General features: G+C 43.7%; 1 protein-coding gene across 6 annotated transcripts in view; it reads left to right on the forward strand.

Annotated features, from left to right (window-relative positions):
* The window catches only part of SENP5 (SUMO specific peptidase 5), a 56,766-nt gene that overhangs the window by 8,969 nt on the left and 27,929 nt on the right, over nucleotides 1-19,868 (forward strand). For 3 of the 6 annotated variants that reach the window (XM_038183432.2, XM_038183434.2, XM_038183433.2), the window contains 7 exons: nucleotides 1,718-1,823; nucleotides 1,977-2,124; nucleotides 2,758-2,805; nucleotides 4,707-4,784; nucleotides 7,406-7,543; nucleotides 9,238-9,321; nucleotides 10,714-10,764. In XM_038183432.2, the coding sequence (XP_038039360.1) occupies nucleotides 1,718-1,823; nucleotides 1,977-2,124; nucleotides 2,758-2,805; nucleotides 4,707-4,784; nucleotides 7,406-7,543; nucleotides 9,238-9,321; nucleotides 10,714-10,764 (653 nt within the window). Of the gene's footprint in view, nucleotides 1-1,717; nucleotides 1,824-1,976; nucleotides 2,125-2,757; nucleotides 2,806-4,706; nucleotides 4,785-7,405; nucleotides 7,544-9,237; nucleotides 9,322-10,713; nucleotides 10,765-10,839; nucleotides 11,987-19,868 lie in introns of those variants that run through there. The other 3 variants (XM_021275759.4, XM_072042657.1, XM_027464797.3) reach the window with 2 other exon arrangements.

Below are 19,868 nucleotides of genomic sequence, written 5' to 3' on the forward strand. Positions count from 1 at the left end.
CATTTAGTGCGTTCTGAGGTACTGTTAGGTATCAAACAGGCCTCTGGTAAATCCTCTTTGCAATGATTGTATGGTCTTGTATCAGAGCTGAACTCCATATTTTCCTCCTTGAGTTACTCACAGTTACACCAGCTCAAATGAGGTCAGAATTAGAGGTCTCCTAGAGCTCTGCTACTCTGAGTTGTAACTATGAGAACAATCCTTTTTGTGAGTATGAACAAACAGCTTTTTAATGTTTTATGTATTAAGAGAACTATGTACACTTAAAAGTCCCGTGCATCTTTTTATGTAGACTTCTAATCAGTGAGAAATACCCTTCCTGTCACAGTCTACTAAGATGTAATGGATAAAAGTTGTAGGTAAGTGAGTGGCAGAGTTGCAGGGAAGGGTATCTCCTCGTGAAGGATGCTTTCTTGTTGCCTGCTCTCAGCCTTCAAGCCTCCCTTCCTTCTGTAACGCCTCCAGGTGTAGTTTTTGCTCTATCTCCACTGCTTTTCCTGCCTCTCTGTGTTTTGGTCTTGGTCTCTCTCCTTTCTTTTTTGTTCTTCCCTCACTGCTGTTCTCCTGGCAGTTCTTTCTGTCAGGTGTTTCTCATCTTGCTTCTTCCCATCCTGATCTTTGAAAGTTTCCAGGAAATATCCTTAGAGTCTTAGTAAGTAGAGAACTAGGCACGTACTGCAGCACCCAGGGATACCCTATCCCTCACACCCAGGCCCGAGAAGGGTACTGGAATTTGGGCTAGTGCAATTTCCCTGGGCTCTGTTCTCACATCCAGCTTTCCCTCTGTACATGCAACACATATTCTCTGCTGCATTTGGAAGTTCATTTTCAGAGAGCTGCAGAACTTGGTCTTTTATTCCCTTCTTCACTAGTAAGTGTTGAAATCCTGCTCTCTGTTCTCTTTCATTCTAAAATTAGTTTTGGATGCTTGGGTGGGATTTGTGTCTCCGCTGTTCTAGTATTGTCTGAGGGGAAAAAAAAGATAAATTTATTTCCTAGTTGTTGGGTTTGAGGGTTTTTTTGGGGAAAAAAAAGTCCAGTATTCATCTCTTGGTTAATTTCCAGCTAATATCTTTTAGTATTGGTGTTAGGGTTGTCCAGTGCTTTCCCAAACAAGGGCACTAGGACACTGGGGTGAATGAGTTAGCCTTGCTGGGGTCTGGCTGGTGTCCCTCCTGTTTGTAATGCTGGTGTCAGGGGAGCTGAACCCTGCAAACACTCTGCAGACCAGGGCTGTTAGCATTTGAGGAAAGTAATTCTGCATGCCATAAGGAGAAGGGACTGGCTTTTCAATGAGAACTGTTGCAGAAACTGATAGCTCTTCATGTTGTGGTAAAATTATTTAAGATGCTAATTGAAACAGGCAGTGGGCTGGATTCTCTTCATAGTACTGGTATAATTAGTTTGATGTAGATATGTGTGTATGTGGCATGAATGGGGTCTGATCTTTTCCTCTAAAAGCTGAATGATCAGATTTCTGCCTCTTTATTTTTGTCCTCCTCCCCCCAATCCCGCTGTTATTTATGTTGCCAATTTGAGCTTGTTTCTTTCCCTTTTTTAACATATACTTACCATGTGCGATGCTGTCTGTTGGTTGGGTGCAGAACCATTGCTGCTCATACTAGGAGGGAGTGACTACTTTATCAGAGCTTGCATTTTTTTTTCTTTTTTTTCTTTTTCACATGTTTGTGCTTTCATTTTTCTGGTGTATTTAAAGGATTCCTAGATGAAGTTATGAAGAAGTATGGCAGTTTAGTTCCACTCTGTGAAAAAGATGTCATGGGAAGATTAAAAGAAGTCTTTAATGAAGATTTCTCCCATAGGTGTGTAGCAGTATCACGTTCTTGACTTTATAAAGGACAAATTGCTTGCATTGCTACCGCGTGCTCCGTGTCTAACACCTTAAGGATTAGAAGTTTGTTTGATATGACCTTGACATTGACTTACTTTTTTCTGCCTCTTCAATCCTGTTTTAGAAAACCTTTTATCACCAGGGAAATCATGAAGTATCGGGAAAAACATCCAAAAACCTCCACTTGCAATTTCCGGGTCTTCTATAATAAGCACATGCTAGATATGGACGATTTAGCTACACTGGAAGGCCAGAACTGGCTGAATGACCAGGTCAGAGATGCTCGGTGTTTACGTGGTTCTTTACCCCTTTTTTAGCCCTTTTATGTCAGGGTGTCAGTTGCTCACCTTCTACATTATAGGTCTGCTCCCCTTACTTGAGAAATTAAAGAACATGGGGAGCAGCTTTTATAAGGGCGAGTGCAGTAATCGTGGTTACAAGCCTGGAAGACAGGAGGTGTCACAGCTAAGCTGCTTCCTTTTGCAGAAATGATACCGCACTATTTTGAGAAAATAATGGCTACCCACATGTGTTTTAGGGTCTCCCCCCGGCCCCAAGCTCAATAGTAGAAAAGCAGAACAGCAGAGTGAAGCAGCAAGCTGGCCCCCAGCCAAAAACCCAAGAAGGCTGTAGTTCCCAGGGCATGCACTGGTACACTTAAATTGAATTAAACTGCATTTCAGATTGAAGCAGACTTCAAGCAGCCAGTTACAGAGTCTCTCTCTGGGCAGACCACTATTAGTTCCAGAGCGCTTGTCCTTCAGACTGCAGCAGAATGTTACTGTAATTGCTCAGCTCCTTATTGCTGCTTTAAGTGGGGAAGGCCCTGCTTTTTATGGGAACTTGTGAATTTGGGTTTTACGAAGTTGTTCTGTACAAACTCAAATATTTACTAACTCTTGCAGATAATTAACATGTATGGTGAACTCATAATGGATGCAGTCCCTGAAAAGGTGAGGGTTTTTGTTTTTACATGAATGTGCCTAATGAGAGATTGAGAGGGAAGGGCTGAATATTTCAGGTACAGGATCGAGATTTAGCTCAGTGATGGTCTGAGTGGTTCCATTACAATTTGTTGTTATCTGTTGTTCAAATTTTCTTCCTTCCCTGCACTAAAACAGTTTTCAGTGCTGCCACTCGTTTCAGGAATCTGTTGCATTAGCTCTGCAGGTGGTCTCCGTGCTAGCCTGATGTTACTGACCTGCAGTGGAAGGCAGGTGCCCCGTTTGCTCCCATCCCACAGTCCTTGCTCCCCTGAAGGTTTCTGTCTCCATCTTGTCTGCTTCTAAAGCACTTTATCCATGCCCTTGTTCACCAGTCCGGTGTTTTAGCTGAAATTTCCACTAAATACAGATTTCTGCTGAGATGACAGACCATGAACGATGGAATCTGAGCCACGCACATGCGCTGCGCACATCCACCCCGCAGTTGTGGGGGCCACAGCGGCTCAAACTGCTTCTGCCGTCTGCTTGCTGAAGGGGAACGGACACAGAGTGGCTCCGTGCAGCACTTGCTGGTTTGTGCATCCTCAGCAGAGTGTTTACTGCTATCCACCGGCAGTGTCTAACTGTTGGTGGCACTTAAAAAAAAAAAAAAAAAAAAAAAGGAAAAGAAAACAACAACCCCCTCTTCTGTCACTAAATTTGCGGCAGCGGCAATTATAAAAAGCCATCTGTTTACTGGTAGAGCTGAACAATTTTCAGGTGAGACCACAAAGGAAGAGCCAAACAAAGCCATTTTTAGATGAGCTCTGCAGAACCCAACGCTTAAAATCTTCAAGCTCAGAAGAAAGAGCGTTGCTGCTTTGATTGGTGGTGATGGTGATTCTTCATTAGTATTCTCTGTACTTCCTGAGCGTGCGCTAGGGTTGTGGTATTGGAGATTGTATCTGTTTGCTTGTGTCTGCTTTTTCTTCATAGTGCATAATTGAAATCCTCATGGGAGATTTTGTGCTGGTACCTCAGAATGTGGTTTTGAAGTCTGCTGGCATAGCTAATGGCTGTTAGCCTGCATTTTCAGATGCTGAATTTTCTAACTTTTTTAAAGTAATAACTCAAGTCTTCTACCACCTCTACACTAGCAGAATTATCAAAAACAGATGTTGCAGTTTTGCATTTGTATTAATCCATTCCTGTAATTGCAAGAAGCTAAGCATGGGGGATAACAGTGTTAACCTGGAGCTAAATAATTGTTTTTAACATAAGTCTGCTTTTTTTTTTTCCATAAACGTAGGTTTTTAGTTACTCAAAAAACAGATGTGGTTTAACTTAAAAATGCTTTTAAATAGCACAATATAGTTTTTGTCTGAAGTCTGGAGCTGGTCATAGTAGTTGAATACAAATGACCATGTTGTTGGATTAAATCTCATAACTGTTTTGATGAAATTTATTTTGATTTCTTTTTTTTTTTTTGAGTCTCAGAGCTTCCAGCAACTAGAAGCCAAAGTTACTCCCTTTTTCACCACCCCCATTTTGCCAGCCCAATGATCTCTTCCTTAATCCCTGCAAAGAACAACAAAAACTAACTCCTTGTCCTGGTGTTTTACTCCCGGTCCCATCCCAAACAAAAAAAAATTAAACATGATATGCCTGGAGATATCAAAGTGTAAATACAAATGCTGCAATGACTCACATCATATATTATGGGGAAAGAAGGCTTGCTTTCTTTGTCTGCTGAAGAACAGCGATAGTTTAGGCTTGGCAAAGCCTCTGTTTGTCCCTACTGGGGTTCTGTTTCAAAAACCTGCATTAAATAATGCCTCATTGCAAGTTGTTTTATATAAATTCTCCTGGGGGAGGGGGAATGACTGTGCATGAAGATTTCTGTGCTCATTCCTCCTCTCTCTCTTTTTTAGGTTCATTTCTTTAACAGCTTTTTTCATAGACAGCTCGTTACCAAAGGATATAATGGGGTAAAACGATGGACTAAAAAGGTATCGTTTAACTCCATGTTGTCAATGCTGTGGTTTTGGGGATGGGTTGAATCACTAACTTGAAACTGGGAGCAATGTGTTATCTGGAAAGGATGGGTTTGGAAAGGAGCTGTACAAAGCGAGCTGTGGTCACTAGACTCAGTAGGGTGATACTGTTCAAGTTGGCTTGCTTACGTTGTGAAACTGTACTTTGAATAGCTTCATCTTCGGTGGTAGGTTATCTCTTTGTGTATGTTCATGCAAGCTGTTAATTTAGCTGCAAGAAATATCTTTTACTGCTCCTGACAGTGCCAGGTACACTAATCTACTGGAGAGCAAACTTAATTTTGCTTCTTCCATTTATCTCAAGCTCGGATTGTTTGGTTAAAATAAAATTTTTACTCCTGAGTAACATATGCAGGTATTAGCAGAAAATAGAGACCAATAATTAATAAGCCATACTGTCGTTTTCATAACGAGGACAGAATTTGCCTTGCTTTCCGGAACCCACACCATATCAAGGGTTGTAATATTTTCTGGGGTAGCTAATACAAAGAGCAGCACTCTTTTCTGTGAACATTTGTCCTTTCTAATGTGGGAGATGAGGCAAGACTAATCAAGGACCACGCTTGAATGTATGATCTTTCTGCAGGAGCTCTTAAATAGCACACATCTGTGAAATGGTAGAGATGAACTCATTATCCAAATATAAAATCTATTCATATAATTTATTAAAACCTCTTTAAAGGGACACTGAATATTGGTACTTATTACTGCAGGATTAAAAAAAAAACGTTCTCTCTAGCAGTCTAAAACCCAGGAAGTGAAGGTAGGTTCCAGAACCAGAGCCTGTGTTCATGTTGCAGCTGAAGAGGGACCAGATGAGAGCAGGACAGTTACTTAAAGACGTTCATACTTGAATTTCTGAGGACTCTCTAAAGCAAGGACAAGAGCTAGAGAGTTTCCCTTGGAAGGATTCAAGTAGACTGCCTCATCCTGCAATGTGCAATTAAGGAGAACTTGTTTCTGCTTTTCAAACACGCAAGAGCACTGTTCCGGGCTCTATAAACGTGCTCTTCTGGGACACAGGCAGCCAGAGCCCAGAAGGACGTGCTCCTCTGCCTGTAGCTGCTGTGCTTCCACAGCTCCTGCTCGTGTCTGTCCTGGCTGCTGAGCACACTGATGCTCCTGCTCTGATCTGCTGTTATGTCAGCTACCTGGCGCTGCGCTGTCTCGCTGGCACGACTCCAGGTTGCCACCATCATTTCTGTACACCGGCTCTTCATTAAAGACTCTTCCAGCTCTTGGCTGCCTGTTTCCACTCTCCTGCTGCAGGTTTGCACGCCTGCAGCAATCCTTCAGCTAGGGCCACTTGAGGACTCTTGAGCTTAGCCGAGCTCTGCTGTTGCTGTACATCACAGAAGGTGTAGTTCATCTGTCTTCTTCCAGCTTTCCTTTGAGGGCCGGGCTTGCTGCTGGCTCACATCTCCTTCTCCTCTCTGAGGATGATGGATCGTTGTGTACCGAGCGTGCTGTGGTGTGGTCAGGAAGCAGTTGCTGTAGGTGGGAGCAGGGATGCTTGTGACAATCAGCACACTGTTGGGAGCAAGGCTCTGCTGGTAACTGCTGTGAATGCTCAGACCTTTTTCTGCCTTCTGCCTCCTGCTGCTACTCAAAAAATACACTTTTCTTTCCTACAAATGACCTGCCTTGTACCAGTGTGCAGCAATTATGTACTGTTCAAATTGCACGGTGCTTTAAAAAAAAAAGGCAATCTTTCCACAGGGTGAGTTAATTTAATTCAGTATTCTATTTCTGCTTATTTTCTGTACTATACCACCAAAAACCCAGCAATTAGACAACCATTTAGAGAGGAGCTGGGAGAAGGAAGATCATGAAAGGCCCTGTCTTGACTGGCTTCCAAAAGCATAAGGGCTCATCTGCCTCACAGACACGGGGGGTGTTGTATCTGATCTGCTTGTTCTGTACTTTAAGACCTTCTCCCTCATTTGCCTGCCTTTGGCCACGGTACATCTGCTACGGCATGAAGTTCAAGCAGGCATGGATCTACTTTGTCTTCTCCCCCTCCCTTCCTCTGCTCACCAGAGCACTCCTCTCCTGCGTTCCTCAGACCAGGCGCAGAGCCTGCCTCACGGCAGAGGGAGTCGAGCTCCACCAGCCTGCTGGGTTTGTGGGATGCTTGTCAGCACAGCTGCACAATGTGTCACCTACCCGGGATGCAGATCTCGTGAAGCCAGTGGGATTCATGCTGCAGGAATGCCGTTACCGAGATATGTGACCAACCCCTATTGAGTCTCAGCTGTGTTCCCATTGTTACTCAAAAGCAATCCCACTTGAACGCAGTTGTTGAAGCGTAATGTGAGCAGACTTTTTGCCACAAACACAGTGGTGACTAGCTCTGGTACTGTACAGTGCTCCTTAGCTACTTTCTGTGCTCTAACTATTTTTGTGTCTGCTCATAAGTTGTGTGTGAGAGAAACATGAGGAATGTACTGGAAGAGAACTGAAGAGCTTCAGTTAGGGGGTGGTGGGTGGGTAGGAGATCTGGGTATGATTCATCGCATGCTTTGCTGTGTTGTGCCTCTGGAATTGTCTCTAATGTGTATTGTTCTTCTTGCCAGGTGGACTTGTTCAAAAAGACTCTCCTGTTAATTCCTATTCACCTGGAAGTCCACTGGTCCCTCATTACTGTGAACATCCCCAGTCGAATCATTTCATTTTATGATTCCCAAGGCATTCATTTTAAGTTTTGTGTAGAGGTAAGAGTGGCAGCTGTTGGCAAAGTTTGAACTGTTTGCTTAAACCAACAACCCCCCTTTTCCTTTTCTCTCTTAAACTTTCAATGCAGTACGTCTGCTGTCCTGTTGTCTGTGAAATGAGAATCAGCTTGCTCTGCAGAGGAGGAATCTGAAGCACAGATTTGGGGGGTCCTAGAATGAATCCACACCAGGGAGTTGAAGTCAGATTGCATATTGCGTAAATAGCCTGACTGTGTAGTCCACACACCTCTTACTGCTCTGTCTTGTCACTCCCACCAAAAGCAGGAGCTTGAAGCCGAGGGCCGTGGGTAAGCAGGTAGTCAGGAGGAGAGTAAGAGCAGTTCTTTAAACTGCAAAAGGGCTTGCCTTTAGGAAATGACAAACTGGGGTCCTTTTTTGGAGGAGGTTGCCTAGGTGAGAGAACAGGACTGAAGATGCTATAGTGCTGCCCAGTGGGGTTTATGTGTTACTGTGCTATTAACAGTGTGTTGCCTTTTTCCTCTGTCCGCACGAGTACAGGGTGAGTACCTCTGATTATAAACCTGCAACCTTTTGAAGCTACTACCTGAACGCTGGAGTTAAAATATCAGTCTTTCTTGTGAAGAACAGTCAGGAAGTTTTTGCTGGGACTAGCGAATTGTAATGACCCTCTTACAAAAGCTAATTTTGTCGACTTAATTGCTTGTTTGATGTAGCAGCCCTCTATTTTTAACTGTGTGTAGTTGTTGGCTTACAGCAGAGTAGTAATTATTGTACCCGGGAGAGTTCCCAGCTCGGACTTCTGAATGAAGATACGAGCTTCCTTCTGGCATTTGCTGAAGGTGAAGCTGATGTTTGTTCGGGGAGTGAGAGACCTCCTGCTCTCTAGCTTCTGAACGTGCTGCGTAAACCAGGAGGCCCTCTCAGCAGCCCTGCAGTTTCTCCCGTGGCCTTGCAATGTGGCCTCTCCCATCCCTCTCAGGGCAAGGCATTTGCACTTAATTGACTTAATTGTCTTACGAACATGAAACACTTTTCTTCTTGCCCTTTCTGGGGAGTAGGGGGTCAATACCCAAAATTCCTCTGTGGTCCACCCATTAAGGTGAACCTCAGTGTGCTGGAGTGTGTTTAAATTGTGCTATAAACCACCAGCCTGTTTACAGAGAAGGAGAAGGATTTGCTTAACCCAAGACCAGAGGCTCATTTGTCTTGCTTCCTTCTCTCGTGTCAGACTATTTTTTCCTGTATGTCACTAAAACATTCCCTGGGGCTTTGCTGATTAGCTGCAGAACTCAAAGCTTTTTGTACCGAAATTTGGGCAGGAAAAGGCTATCATCCTGAAAATATAGGCCTTGGTGTCAGCTGAGTAAGTCGAGAGACAGCATGTGTGGGACTGCACGGTGCAGCTCTGCATGTCTGAGAGCACTCTGACTTTGTGTACAAGTGCCACAGCTACCCCAAGATTAAGTATGCCAGCGTGCAGTGGGGCAGAGGGATGTTAAAGTCTCCCTTGATGGACCAGAACAAGCCTTGGAGTTAGAAGGTGCTGATCTCTTTGTCTTCAGATCTGAGCTGAGCTCCTAATGTGTAATGATACCTGAAGTTTGTCCTCATTGTCAAAAGGATGCCAACAAAGATGTCAGTGTCTCCCTCCTGTTTTTTAGCTGGTGAATAATAGTGGGTTATTGTTTGTTTTTTCCCTTTCCTTTATAAAGAACATTCGAAAGTATTTGCTGACTGAAGCAAAAGAGAAGAATCGCCCCGAGTTTCTTCAGGGTTGGCAGACTGCTGTGACAAAGGTAAATGGCAGCCCCTCGAGTCCTGAAGTCTGGCTTTCTGGCAGATTTTAGGAGATTGCTTCTAAACCCATATATTTTTTATAAGTAGTGAATTGTTTCATGCTGACTACAAGGAAGATGGTAGGAGCTACACGGGTGGTTACACATGGGAATTAAAGCTCTGTCACTCATTCAACTCCCTCCAGGTCTTTAATACTTTCTGCAAGTGACTTGGTGATCTGAGCTTGATCTCTGGTCAGTTAAATATCTGTGCAGCAAAACCTGTAGCCAGTGCCGATGTTGGAGGAAGGTCAAGGACAGAGTGAGCTGGAGACTCAGCTTCCTAACTCCTCCCAAAAGGACTGTTCTGAACTATGCTAAATGGATGGGATTTGGTGAGGGAGGGAACAGGCGAATGCTGCTGCTGCCTATATTTTATATTTGTTATGGATAGAGAGCTTTGGTCTCCAGGGCTGTTTGTAGCACATTACATTTGATCACAAGTAAACAAAGTCTGGCAGCAATAAAAGGGAATAACTTGTGTGTAGTGTAAATGAGGGAGTATGTGATTTGCGTAGCCATCCCATAATGGCTCTGAAGATATAAAACAGGTCATTGCACACTAGACACTCCCAACAACTCCCTCTTTACACAGGATTATTTTTAGATGCTGCTACGATGATAGAACGATTCCCTTCCACACTCACCCGCACCCTGTGCAGCCAGGGTTTGTCCTCCTGCAGTCTGTAAGCCGGAAGATTTGGGAGTTGAGAAAAACCATTATTTTTCCCCTTCATGTTCCAGAGGCGTAGCAGCACTAGCAAGTGGGACTTCTTAGCCCTGTATATCAGAATTCAGCATGTCTGGCGAAGTGACAAAGGTTGAAAATTATCATTTGAGACTGCCTCGCGGAGTCCTGTTGTCTGACAGCGTGCTGCCCTTTGTGTTCTTTGAGAACCTTTGGTGTGGCAGGGGGAGGAAAGCCACTTGTCGGTAGCATGGATGCCGAGAATAATCTTCCTCTAGACCTGTGTGACTTTGCTGTTACAGTTCAATCCTGTGTAAAGCAGATAGTGCTGTACAAACATTTATTTAAACTAATTGAGAAGCTGTTCTGCATAGGTTGCTAAAAGAAAATAAACTTGAAAGAAAGATTTGTAATTTGTTTTCAGGCCTATACGATATGTTTTTCTGAATGTTAGGTGTTGTTCTAACATGGTGTTGAGTGTCACCTTGCAGAAGTTGGGATCAGAATAAGTAATAACGCCAGTTCCTGCTGCTGCAGAACAGTTGGTTCTGGGAACAATGTACTTCATTGTTTCGTAGAATCTGCTTTTGGACTTGAAGCAGGACTTAAAGAATTAAAGGATGGGTAAGGATCTAACACGTCTATTCATGTTTGTTTTCCTTCAGTGCATTCCACAACAGAAAAATGACAGTGACTGTGGGGTTTTTGTGCTCCAGGTAAGAGAACTGCTTTTTAAAAAGTAATCAGTAGCCTGTATTGTTCACATTGTAAATGTCCTTTTTTCAATCAAGCCTTTTCCTTTTCCTCAGTACTGCAAGTGCCTCGCCTTAGACCAGCCTTTTCAGTTCTCCCAGGAAGATATGCCCCGAGTGAGAAAAAGGATTTACAAGGAGCTGTGTGAACGCCAGCTAATAGACTAATAAAATGCAGCCAACCTAATTTCTCTGGCATTTCTGACAAGTTGCAGCTGGTGTTTGTGTACTTGAATTTCTGAAAACTTCCGTGAATTTTGAGCGATTCTCAGCTGAGTGGTGTGGCCACTGTTGTTACCTCAATTTTTTGACAAGCTCTTTAACTGGCAGAACATAAGAGTTGCCGTATAATATTCCTTATGTCAGTTTGGTTCTTTTATGTTCTTTCCTGTATTTAATATTTATTATCTCAGCATGCATATAGGCAAAGCATGCAACTAAACCATAAAACTGTAGATTTGGTGCACCTTTGAGATGTAGCTAGAAATTGACGAATACAGGTGAATTTGTCTGGAAACATAAAGATGCATGATATGTTTTCTGATGCAATAATGCTTTGAATGTATCAAAAAAACTCAATGCCATAAAAAGAACAGCTGGAACCTATTTGAGTATTCTGTTGTCCCTGATGTGGCCGTATAGTACCGAATTACCACTTTTTAGGGTGGCTGAACATCTACATGATTTTTAGGGTGGCTGAACATCTACAGATTTAATTTCTGGAGACCTCTTTTTTAAATAGCTAAAGTAGCTAATAAAGTTTGTTCTGTTAACACTTAACCAGCTGTCATTATCAGCCTGTCGCTACAGATAAAAAGCAGCCCTTGCACAAAAAGAAAGCTTCAGCCCTTGTCTGTATAATAAAAAGTGCAAAGGTGTTCAGTCAGATTGATAGTATGTTCCTATATGCTGCAGAAGTCTCCATGGTGTGTGTATTAAGGAGAATTATAAACCTGGCCCTGAAGAGGCACAGCTCAGATAAGATACTAAGATAAAATCCTTGGCTGTAACTGTTTAAATCTCAGATGGCTTTGAGTCATTTTTCAGTTCCGCAATATGAAATGAAATGTACCATTTTGCATCTCCCTTCAGCTCTGTCTTCAAATGAATTCCCTTCTATCTTGTTGTCTTTAACCTCCCATTGGCTTTTTCCTTTATTCAAATATAAATTAATTCATTTCTCTTGCATCTGCTATTTGATTGTCTCAAGCATCCCTAGCTTCGTTTGCGTTCAGTAGCGCTCATGCTTGGGAATAATAGCACTTGTGGTGGGTAGGAACACAAAAAAATTGTTCTGCTCCAGAGGGGATGGAGGCTGTAAATCCAACGCTGAACTTTGCCGTATTGTTACACTGAGCAGGGATAAGTGAGAACAGTGGATCTTGAGACTTTTGTTTTTTTGCCTTGATCTCTAAGCTGTGGTGTGAAGAAAGCCCGTTTTGTCTGAAGAGGCTGCTGTATGGGACTGCTACAGCAGCAAATGCCTTCGCTGTGTTTTTGGGCCAGTTGAGGAAGTGAGCCCAGGGGAAAACTGTTCTAAGTGCTCAACGTCATCTGTTGCACAGATTCACTTTGACTCGGTGTCTGTCCATAGCTCTGACTTCTGACAAAAGAAGACCATGTTGACTTCCCTGTCTTGCAGATTAATTCGGGATTGAGCAAAGCCAGGTGCAAATCCCTCCTAGGTTGTCAGAGGGAGCAGGGAGAAATGAGGGAGTGCCAAGAGCAGTCAGGCCAGGGGATGGAAGCATGTGCGTGCTGAGTTGTGCTGGAGAAGGAGGTTCTGCAGTATCCTTGTGTGTTCCCACTTCCCTTGGTTGGCAGCTGGCAAGGACTGGCTTGGTTTAGCAAGGTGAGGAAGGCCTTTAGCTCTTGGTTAGATAACTTAATCAGGGAATTTATTAATTAAAATTAAAAAAATAAAAAATAAATAAGACCTGGCCTGGCCAAGGATAGGTTTGCCTATCGTATCGTGCAGAGGGCCCCACAGCACATGGTTTCTGTGTGTTTCTCCAAAGCGTTGCCTTATACAAACGGCAGCACCTTGTTGGGGTGAGTGTCTGGGAGCAGTGGAGGGTGACTTCAATGAAAATTGAAGCTTGGGATGCAGTGTCTCGTGTGCTAGGCTTGAGCATTTAGGGTAGTGCTGCCATTCTCATCTTCTCTCCGCACTATCACATGAATGGCACAAATGCTCATGCTGCAGTGTGGTGAGACCAGCACAACTGATCTGGGTTAAAACTAAGCCAAAAGGCCCAGAGGACAGAGGACTTGCCCCAGTGAAACTTTTCACTGAATGTTTATACCAGATGAGCAAAGAGGGAGGATGGGTTGGCCAGGAAGAGGCAGGAAAGCAGTGCCAACTTTGGATGCATGCAAGTGAAGCTGTGTCCTCAAGCAAGACTCCCTGCAAAAGGGAACTGCAGAAGTGAGTTGCCTTTATGTTCAGAACTTAAAATGTTGGTAAGGAAGTTTGAAAGATGTGCAGTGCCAGTGTGCTGGCCTGGGAGTGTCAGTGCCTCCAAGGAAGCCCCTTAGTTTTCATGAAAGATGTCATGTGCGTGGACATTTTTCATTGTGTGGGAATACGGTGGAGCTCTGGACCACATAGAGTCCTTTCCTGACACTTGGTGCCTACAACTGGTTGGTAGGAATCTGTCTTCTCAACGTGAGAGTCTTTAATCCCGATCCCTTTATCAGTGGCAGCAATAAAAGCACGGTATTTCTGTGAACTTTGTGTTTAGCAGGAGTAGGGATGCTTTGAAGCAAGTGCATATGTGCACCAGATCGTGTGAGGGGAGGGGGGCTTGCATTTGAATCTGCTGCCTTGTGAGTCGGGGAACAGGGTGGGGAAAGACGCATGTTGGAAAGTACTTCTTGTGTGCTTCCTTGTCATCTAGAGGTTTGCCGACAAGTGTTCCAGTTGGTTATGGGGCAGTACAGAGAAGTTGAACTCGAGTCTCCAACTGTGAATACACCAGTGAGAGGCCTCTGAAAAAAGGAGGGGAAATTGAAAACAGAGCTAATGTAAGCAAAGTATGTTGGTGTAGGGTGGAAATTAATCACAGGCCGTCAGAATCTCAGACTCTGTAATGGTGTATCTTGTGAAACTGGACTAATTAACTCCTCCTTGAGAATGTCTTTGATGCCTTGAAGGAGATGGGCTCCATAATCTGCAGTCATTTTACCATTTCTTAAAACATTCAGAACTATGTAGAGTGTTTTTATTATGAGAGGCATATTTATGTGGATGTAGTTATGGCTGTTAGCTATTCCATTAATGTGATATTCAGAATTTCATAAATCACTCTGAACTGGTTTGGCTAATGCTTAAATTTCATGACTTGTTCGGAAGAGATTGTCTCGCTGTGCTGAATTATACAAATAGTCCCAGAACTGGTGAAGGCTCCATCTCATGCATGACAAATTCAAGCTACCTGAGTTGTAATAAACCTTAAACACAATTGGAAATAAATGATTAGTTTCCATTTTGTTTGCTTTAATCTATAGCTTAGAATGACTGTGCAGCTGATATAAATCAAACAAAAATTGAAAATGTGGCCTTGATTCTGCAGGGCAGAGAAATACCGATTGCTAAGCCTTTAGATATTGCAGAATGGAGGATGGACCTTTGTGCTGTTTAATGTGCTGTTGCTCCATTCTTACCTGGTCCTTTTGAGTGTGAAGGTGATATCTTGAATGTTTCGCTTGCACTGATCGCTGAGCCAGACAGGCTTGTGAAGAGTTGATGCCTTGAGTTGCATCTCTGGCATAATGTTCAGCCTATCTTTATTTCCTCAGAGGTTTGATTGGCATTATCTCCTGTAGCATTTATTCAAGTTAATGTGAAAACTTAAACCTTTGGAAGTGACGTAGACCGAACTCCTTCGAGCAACATCTGTGTTTTGTGGGTGTGTTCTTGCATCAAATGAAGCCCATGTTCCTGTGAAGTAATAAAACTGAGTTTTACCATAAACCCTATTTTCTTTCAGCAGTTTGGTTTCATTTTAATTTTAAAAGCAACTGGTGTGATGGTTGAGGGAATGTTTGTAGCAGCTTGTTTTGGGATCCCTGTTGTATTAGGAGAAGCCTCTCCAGTTTATTAGTTCAATAACTCTGAACTGTACGCTAATGATGCTCTTTGCTCCGCAGCATCGCGGTGATATAGCTTACTGTGGTTTGAGCTGTGACAGCGTACAAGATTGGAGATGTCACATATTGCATAAATAAGGGTGGAAATCTTGCATTAGACACTTTCTACTAAGGTGGCATTTAAAAAAACACAGATCTGTCAACAGAACAGGTAGGATTTAAATTGCTTTTCTAGATCAAACTAAATTAACGCCCTTCTGGTATTGCTTGTTGATTTAGCTATGTAACTACGGAGTTAAATCTTGTCTTCACTGAATTTTACAAAGCCATACAGCTTGTGAATTTGTGATAATGGGGGGAATGAAGGCTTAGTGAATGACTCTTTAAGCTATTAATCATGAGACTGGCAACATCATTGTCTTTATTACGTTCATAATTTAAAAATCCTATCATGGAGGAGGAAACATGGATGCTTGTTAAATATATTCTTTCATTGGAAAGTGCTAAGAAATCAGATCATTAAAGTACAAAATCATAAGAGACACTAGAGCCTTGCCAGGAACAATAATTACTATTTATATGTAATAGGCATTGGGAGGGAAAGAGATGAGTCTGGTTTGCTTGCGCCTGAACTTAATGGATTTTATGAGTAACCAACTAGAAGAATTTGGGGATTGGATTTACTTTTCAGAGCGTGTAATATTACAAACTGCAGAGCTAAAAGCTGTTGTAAACGGAGTGAAATATCTTGAGAAATGAACTGACTTGTTTGCTCTGAACGCATGTAAGCAGGACATGTGCAAAGCAGCTCCCACCCCTGCCTGAAACTCTGACAAGCTTTTTTTGTCGTTGTTGTTAATTTCTGTGTTTGCCTTCAGCTTTGCTGGTATCTCATCTCTCCTGACGTGGGACTTTCTTGCAGTTCTAGACCTTACCTAATGCTTGGGTTACCTGAGCCTCCTTCCAGGCAGCTTGGGGAAGTGGCTGGGAGGAGAAGGGATCGCAAATCTGTTTGCACTGCATTGCGTTAAATGTGTCAGGGGCTGAAGGGCAGGGGAGAAACTGAGCTTTAAATAAGATGTATTTAACTGGATAATGTAGGTCAGGTCATGTTTATGGTACATGAGCTTGATACAGACAAGGAGCTGCCTTGTTTATGGAAACCTTTGGGATTAAGGAGAGAGAAATGTGGGGAAGAGATGCCTGCTGCAGGGACAATTGCTCTGCTGTGCACAGAGGAGGGTACGTCTTGCTTCGAGCCCGTGCATTTTAGATCAACTTAATGCAGGCAGCAACTGCAGCTAAAGAAGAAACTGCAGCATTCAGCTGAGCATCACGTTTGTTTAGGACGGTCGGGACTTGACAATTTATCCTCAGCTTCTCTGACAGCTCCGGCCTATTGAAAGGCAGAGAGGCGTGCTCCGGCTCCGCTGCAAGCAGCAGGGCTGCCTGAAGGCTCTTACAGATGAGGTTGACTCCAGCTCACCTTTCAGTTGCTGGCTTCTTTGGGTTTTCTGTTTTGTTTGTTTTAAAACAAAGGAGTCTGAGGTACAGAGAAGTTTTCGAGTGTGTACCTTCAATAAGTATGTTCTTTTCTCTTTCAGGAACCTGTCTTTGTAGATCTGCTTTCAGTGCTGTGTACTGAAGTGCTTCTGTTTCTCACACAATTAGTATAAGGAGGCAACCTTTAAGTGCTGCTATTAAAGGGCAAAGAACAGACTTCAGGGCTTGATTTTTGGCAGAGTTTGTGGTTTTGTCCTCTGCTGGATCACAGTTCAGATGAACTTTTTTTTTTTTTTCCTTTAGAACCTAAATATAGCTTAAAAATGCCTAAAAGCTTTAGGCTAATGAAAAGCAATGCCTTAAATTTATGGCCACCTAGCATTCTTTTAGACACTTGCTTGTCTTTAGAAGGGGCTGGGGGTGTAATTGGAGTGGATCGGTGCTCTTTAGAAACCAGGGAGCATACGTGTTCAGTTCCCCCAAATCACTACTTGATTATTTTACCAGAAAATCCATTAGAAACTGAACACCTGGGTGCCAGCGTAGTTCCTGGCAGGGCTGTTGGCCTTTCCTGTGGCTCTGCGGGGTACCTGGGTGTAGCGGTGAGTCCCACGGCTCCTCCTGGGGTACTTTTTGACCACCAGATGTCACGCAAGCACCGTCACAGCAGCGTGCGCTCTGCGCGCCGGCTCCCTGCGCACGGCTTGACCGAGGCACGGTGTCTTCTGGTTGCGTGTCGCCTGCCACGTTGGTCCTTGTGTTCCTGCACGTTTCTCAGCAAAATCTGCACCACACTTGCAAAAAGAATGTGTACGTTAAAGCAAACACCGCCCTTCCTTCCACCCTCCATCAAATCCACTGAAAATCCCTCTGTATCAAACATGTAAGTGTTTGGCTCCGGCATGATTACTCCGGAGTCCCATCAATTTTACAAATTGACCGAAACATTTTTTGGTAGAGGAGTCTTGCATACCAGAAGTCTTTAGTCTGATCAAACTGCTGCCTTACTATAGATCATGACTGTTATTTTTATAGCTCTGTATTACCATGGCAAATGCTGGTGGTAGTGGGGGAGAAACCACATCAGTAGCTACTTCTGTCTGATTTGTGGTCATAGGCTCATAACTTGACATGGTTTTGCAAATAACTAAACAGAACCAGGAATTCGTTTAGGGGAAAGAAAAAAAAAAAAAGTCCCCAAAAACTGCTGCATCAAATATCTTGTGTGGAGAGTCTGACTTGCGCTCAGTTTGGATCTTTTAATGGAAAATGGTTCAGAGCAATGGGAACCAGTTGCCCTCTGCTAGGCAGTTGGGCTGTGCTGTGGCTGTCAGCCACTGCCAAGCGCTGTGACAGCCTCTGGGCCATGAAGTTTTTGGAATTTTGATTTAATTGCTGGTGTCTGCTTGGGCTTTAGCCTAAATTTAGTACCATTCAGGGCTGCTTTTTCTCTGCAATACCTTTATAAATTCCTGTATAATCTGATCTCTAATTTTAAAGCCATCTGTCATTTTTGAGCTGTATATTTTCTGGCTTTAAAAGGCCTCGTTGAAGGAAAATTTAAATTCAAGGCCTACTGAAAACGCATTTTTCTTTAAATTATTCATCGGTTAAAATGTCTTTGAACTTGTGTTTGTGTAGCTGCCGGGCGTAGGGGTGCAGATGGTGGGGTGGGGTAGGGTAGGATGCCTGGGTTAATACAGGCACCAGTGCCAGATGCCTGTGCTGCTGGGCCTTGGTGCTGAGCCCAGGGGCACCAGTGGGAGCTTGCTGCCTCAACACCCACCCCGTCACCAGCCCTTTGGGGATGTCCCCTGTCTGTCACATGCCGTCCTGCTCCTCTTCACTAGGTGGCATTGCCTCCTAGTCTAAAAGTTTCTAAATACTTCATTAATTATGCTAATCCACGCAGTGGACAGAAAGTGAACTGCACTGCGATGGCTTTGCCCTTGTATCCTTTTTCCATCTACTTCACTGATGGGATTTCTCAGGTTGACAGAGGTCTGCAGCGTCCTCGTCCCAGTTGTGGCAGATCTGGGTCTGGGGAAGGCTTTGGCTTGGAGAATTTCAAGGAGCGCTTTGGGAAAATGCTGCACCTCCTGACCTTGCTGCTGATAGCCAGCTCTGCTCCGCAGTCCCTAATGCGTAAGTCAATGCCCTTCTCGAGTTACTGATCTGCTCCAGGTTTATCATCTTCACTAAAAAATGTTAATGTACTGGCTGCGTGGGGTAGCTGGAGGAGGCTTGCCTGTCCTCAAGCAGGAGCTAAGCGCGTTGATGCAGGGATCCTTTCCGGCATCTGACGAACCGCCGAGGCAGGAGGAGATGCAAGGCGGATGCAAGGCGGTTTTGATGGAAATTTGTTCGTTTGTTCCCCAGGTAGCCCTGTCATCTTGCATTCTTCAGCCCTTGCCTGCCTCTTTCCCTCCCTCCTCCTCCTCTTAGCCTTAATGATCAGACCCGTCAATTAAGGGCTGAAGCACAGTGAATTTAAGATGCCTGTCTGTTGCCAGTGAGAATTAATTGGAGCCTTCGGTAGGCATTAAAGAGGAATTTTGACTTCAGGGGCCTGTTGTATCAGGACTGCGTGGTTCGCCCATAGGACAGCAAGGTCTCTGCGAGGTGTAGGTGCCAGGTCCCGTCATGTGCGAAGCTGCAGAAACCTGCCAGGCTGCCAAGTGCCAAACCTGCTGGAGGCAACGGGTAGCAGGGTGTGCTCCCCTCGAGGAGGGTGGTAGCACCGCTTCCCAACGGCTGTGTGTAAGTACCTCCCGGCCCTAAATTCCAGAGGGCTTCTCAGCTTGTGATATTGGTGCTCTCTCCCCTTGGCAAGCTGTGGAAGTGTAACATCTGAGTTTGGAGCTCCTGATGCAGCTCAGTCCTGAGCTGGGCCGAAAGTCGTGTGTCGCCTGGTGCTGGGGTGCCAGCAGAGCCATGCCGAGCTCACACATAGCCCTGCTTTGCTCTGATGAAAAGACAAGGCAAAGTAGGTTTTGAACATGACTTTTCATGAACGAGCAAGATAAAAATAAATGTAAATTAAAGATCCTGTTTCTCATGTGCATTTTATTAAAAACTACAGAGTTGTTCATTCTTGCTGTGTAGTATAATTGCTAAAATATGATTTGTAACCAAATATAGCTGCTTGCATTAAATATGGCACTACTTCGTACTAGGGAGGATGATATGGTAAAGGAATGCTCGTTTAAGCAATTACATAGCTCAATTTTTGTATAGAAAACCTTAGCTTTTTCACTTTCAAAATGTGAATATTACATTTAGATGGTTTTTAGGCTGCATTTTGTTGAACTGCGCTCAGATGAAGATGGGCATGCAATTAAAATATACACAATACTTTAAAACTGGGTAAATTCAGAAATGAAGCTTGTCAAACCACGTTTTGCATTTCTAAGTGATTGACTAGAAGGCAGTGAACATGACAGATTCTGCTCACAACAGGACACATTTCATCA

The sequence above is a fragment of the Anas platyrhynchos genome, chromosome 9 (genome assembly GCF_047663525.1).
Source record: "Anas platyrhynchos isolate ZD024472 breed Pekin duck chromosome 9, IASCAAS_PekinDuck_T2T, whole genome shotgun sequence".
In the NCBI taxonomy this organism is placed as follows: domain Eukaryota; kingdom Metazoa; phylum Chordata; class Aves; order Anseriformes; family Anatidae; genus Anas; species Anas platyrhynchos.